The sequence below is a fragment of the Bison bison genome, unplaced genomic scaffold (assembly GCF_000754665.1).
Source record: "Bison bison bison isolate TAMUID 2011002044 unplaced genomic scaffold, Bison_UMD1.0 scf7180017846784, whole genome shotgun sequence".
Classification (NCBI taxonomy): Eukaryota; Metazoa; Chordata; class Mammalia; order Artiodactyla; family Bovidae; genus Bison; species Bison bison.
The window spans coordinates 8,624-12,369 of NW_011477357.1; the positions used below are offsets into that span (position 1 = coordinate 8,624).

The following is a 3,746-nucleotide window of genomic DNA, read 5'->3' on the forward strand; positions in this document are numbered from 1 at the left end:
GCCCACCATCTCGCAGTCCATGGCTAGGGCTTTAGTCAGCCTGGGGGACCGAGGCTCCAGGTTAACCCCGTGGGACCCGGGACCGGCCCCACCGCTCAGCGACGTGCGGAGGACCGGGCTCGGCCAGACGCCGAGGCGCCTGCCCACATGACGGGAGGGGAAGGAAGCAGCCCTTTCCTGAAGACCCCCCGGCCTCCCAAGGCTGAGTGTGCCCCGCGTACCCGCCGAAGGGCCGCTCCTTCACCAGCGTGCTGCTGCTCTCGCTCTGGCCCAGCTGCTGCCTCACTATGCTCGCTGCCTCCGGGCCAATGGCCGCTTCGATGTCCGCTGGGTCAACATCGTCAAACCAGATGTCGTCTCTAAGAGACAGAGGGGAGAACGGGCTGAGAGTGGTGGCGAGCGTGACCCGCTCTCAGCGTGCTCAGGCCCGTGTGCCTGGCCGCCGGCCACGGTGATCACCTTGGCACTTTCCCATTTAATTAAAAAATACGCCCTTTAGCTAAAATGGAGGAACCACAGAGCAACACAAAGAGCACGAAACAGAAATACACCTCCACCCTACCCGGGTGTGACGGCTGCTGGCGTCTTCTTCTCAATGTCAGAATGAACAGCTACCAGACATTTAGGAACCACCGATACACATGCTGCCAGAAGGGAGACTCAGACACCCCCCTGGTGCCCGCGGCGTACCCTGTGCCGAACCCGCAGACGGGGACGCCCAGGCTGCGATGCTCAGCAGCCGGGTCCTCTCCTCTGAGACACACTGGCCGACCGGACAGGTCCCCTGGCCTCTGCCCGCACAGGCCCCTCCCTCGCGGGGCTGATCCCGACGACACCGCGGGAGTCACTGAAACGAACCAGCCTGTCGTCTGTCCCCGCCCCCCGGCGGCCCCTTCTCCACGCAGGGCCCAGCTGGGACCACTCTTTCCCAAGAGGGCGCCCGGCACCAGGACACATGCAGACCCTCAAACGCTGCTTCCCAAAACCTCCAGCCATTGTGTCCTCAACCCCCGGCAATACATAGCCAGGCAGACTTACAGACACACCAACCCCTGCCGAGCCATGGACAGGCAGCTGCTGGCCGGTCCCCTGTGTGGGCGACACCCAGGCTTTGTTGAGTAACCACCAGGCACTGGGGCGGCACGGGCACCTCACAGACCCGCACTGGTGACCAGGCTGCAGCTCAGGGCTCCTCAGGAACTTGCCTCAAACCACCCACTGGCAGGACGTGGGAATCGGTTTTGAACTCAAGTCTTTCTGGCTTTGGTGTTCATTCATTCCACAAGTCTTTCCTGGGGGCCCACGAGGTGCCAAGCCCTGTTCTGGGCCCTGGAGATACAGCAGCTATGGGACAGGGTCAGCCTCCGCTATGCCTACGTTCTAGGGGAATAGACCTACCCTGGGTTAATTCTTGGAGAAGGCAATGGCAACCCACTCCAGTACTCTTGCCTGGAAAATCCCATGGATGGAGGAGCCAGGTAGGCTGCAGTCCATGGGGTCGCAAAGAGTCAGACACAACTGAGCGACTTCACTTTTACTTTTCACTTTCATGCACTGGAGAAGGAAATGGCAACCCACTCCAGTGTTCTTGCCTGGAGAATCCCAGGGACGGCAGAGCCTGGGATTTAGGAACCACAGATAAACACGCTACCAGGAGAACGGAGACTCAGACACCCCTTGGTGCCCGTGGCGTCCCCGTGCCGAGCCCGCAGACGGGGACGCTCAGGCTGCGATGCTCAGCAGCCGGGTCCTCTCCTCCGAGACGCACTGGACAACAGGACAGGCCCCCTGGCCTCTGCCCGCACAGGCCTGGTGGGCTGCCATCTATGGGGTCACACAGAGTTGGACAAGACTGAAGTGACAGCAGTAGCAGCAGGTTAATTCTAAATTACCTGAATTACCCTGAATTACCAACAAAGAAACCCACAACCCCAGGATAAGGGGACAGAGGGGCCACCAGCCTCGGCCTCCTTAGGGAGAGAGGCCTCAGTCTCTGTGACCGGGGAGGAGGCTGAGGCACGGGGCGGCCAGGGAGACGTGTCCGTCACCACGTCCAGCGGTACTTACTTGGTGGGCGGGGCTGGAGGCGAGGGGGCGGTCGGCTCCCTCGCTTTCCGCTTCTTATGTTTGATGTCGCCTTGTTGTGGGGAAATGTCTCCAATGGTCCTTTTCTGGGCCCCTTTCTCCTTGGGCTGCGCCTGTATCTTCCTGCTCATCAGCGATCCCGAGGGCCCGGAGGCCCCTGTGACCTCGGGGTCTGTGTTTTCCGTCCCCATCGCATCTGTCTTTGCTTTATGTGAGATGGAGTTTCTATTTTGTTGGACGCGCTGGGGCTGCTTTTTGGAATCCGTTTGTGACAGAAGTGGAGGCTCTTGTGGAGTCCGTGATCTTTGTTTCAGCAGCTAACAGAACCCAAAACAAAATACACAACACGTTGTAATTTGGAAATCACACACTAGAGACTGAAAAAAAAGTGTGTCTGTGTCTAAAAGCAGCCTGTTCCCACGTTCAGTTATTTTAGAGTTGACTCCTTCACAGCTGGCACGCGGTAGCCACTTTCTCAGTGAGATTTCTTGGTTTGCTCCTGCTGTGAGGGTCTCAGGAAGAGACGGTCACGTCCAATGACACGGGGTGGACCACCACACCCCTGCTCCCCTCCAGGGAGGGCTGAGGTCTCCCAGCCCAGCGCCCTGGGTTAAGACCCTGCTGTGCAGCAACCAGCTGAGTGAGGAGGCGGATCCTACCTACCTGTTCCCATGATGTTTAAGGAACAGGACAACTGCCTTTCTTGTATGAATTAGAGAAAACGTGAAGTTTCTTCCCACAATAAATATCCATCCTTCTGCTCGCTTCTTTTTGCTTTACTTTCTTGTGAGAAAGAGGCAGAGTCACAGCTCAGGAAGTCCAAGACCCCTGGGGTTGCCCGAGGGAATTTCACGGTCTGTGTGTCAGGACAGGAGAAGGATCTGGACTTCCCCCTTAAGGCGCAGGTTAACAGTCTCAGAAGCCCTTCTCTGCTCTCCCCCTCACCCACTCTGAGGCTCCGGGAGAGATCTCAGGAGCTCAGAAGAGGCTGCAGAGACACCACGAGGGTTGGCAGCAGCAAAGAGTGCAATCTCCCACCCAGCCCTGTGCAGCTGCACCCCAGGTGCTGGCTGTGTGACCCTGGGACTCATCCCTCAGCCCCTCCCAGTCTCCTCATCCAGAAATAAGCGGTACAGCAGCAGCCAGCTCCGGTGGAGCCGGAGACAATTTACGAGTGAAGCACAGCCAACAAACAGCACTCAGGAGATAGTGACCAGTAAGTAATCTGCAAGTGAGCCTTGGCCCACTGATGGGCCAGAAAGGCAAGGAGGTATAACGTGACATTACGAGCAGGGAGTTGGGCGGGGCGGAGGGGTCTGACTCCTGGTTCTGCTGACCTCGTTGCAATCTACTTAAACTTTCGGGCCCATTTCCTCATCTGTAAAATGCAGAAGATAAAAGATCTGAGAGTCAGTCTCAGGTTAAATATGAACACGTCACCTCATCTCATCCAGCAGTGTCTAAAGCACATTTGAAGCGCTCAGTGATCAGTGGCAGTGGTCACCGATCAAAAGCCCAGTGTTACCAGAACTTCATGGCAAATAGATGGGGAAATAGTGGCAACAGTGACAGACTTTATTTTTCTGGGCTCCAAAATCACTGCAGATGGTGACTGCAGCCATGAAATTAAAAGATGCTTGTTCCTTGGAAGGAAAGTTATG

General features: G+C 57.2%; 1 protein-coding gene across 1 annotated transcript in view; it reads right to left on the reverse strand.

The window, feature by feature from the left end:
* Window positions 1–3,041, reverse strand: part of REXO4 (REX4, RNA exonuclease 4 homolog (S. cerevisiae)) — a 6,073-nt gene extending 3,032 nt beyond the window's left edge. Inside the window, exons 1-4 of the mRNA XM_010840733.1 lie at window positions 2,749–3,041; window positions 2,068–2,402; window positions 222–359; window positions 7–40 (exon numbers count right to left, since the gene is read on the reverse strand). Coding sequence (XP_010839035.1) covers window positions 7–40; window positions 222–359; window positions 2,068–2,276 — 381 coding nt within the window. The 5' untranslated portion in view covers window positions 2,277–2,402; window positions 2,749–3,041. The remainder of the gene's footprint in view (window positions 1–6; window positions 41–221; window positions 360–2,067; window positions 2,403–2,748) is intronic.
* Between the last annotated feature and the right edge of the window lie 705 nt (window positions 3,042–3,746).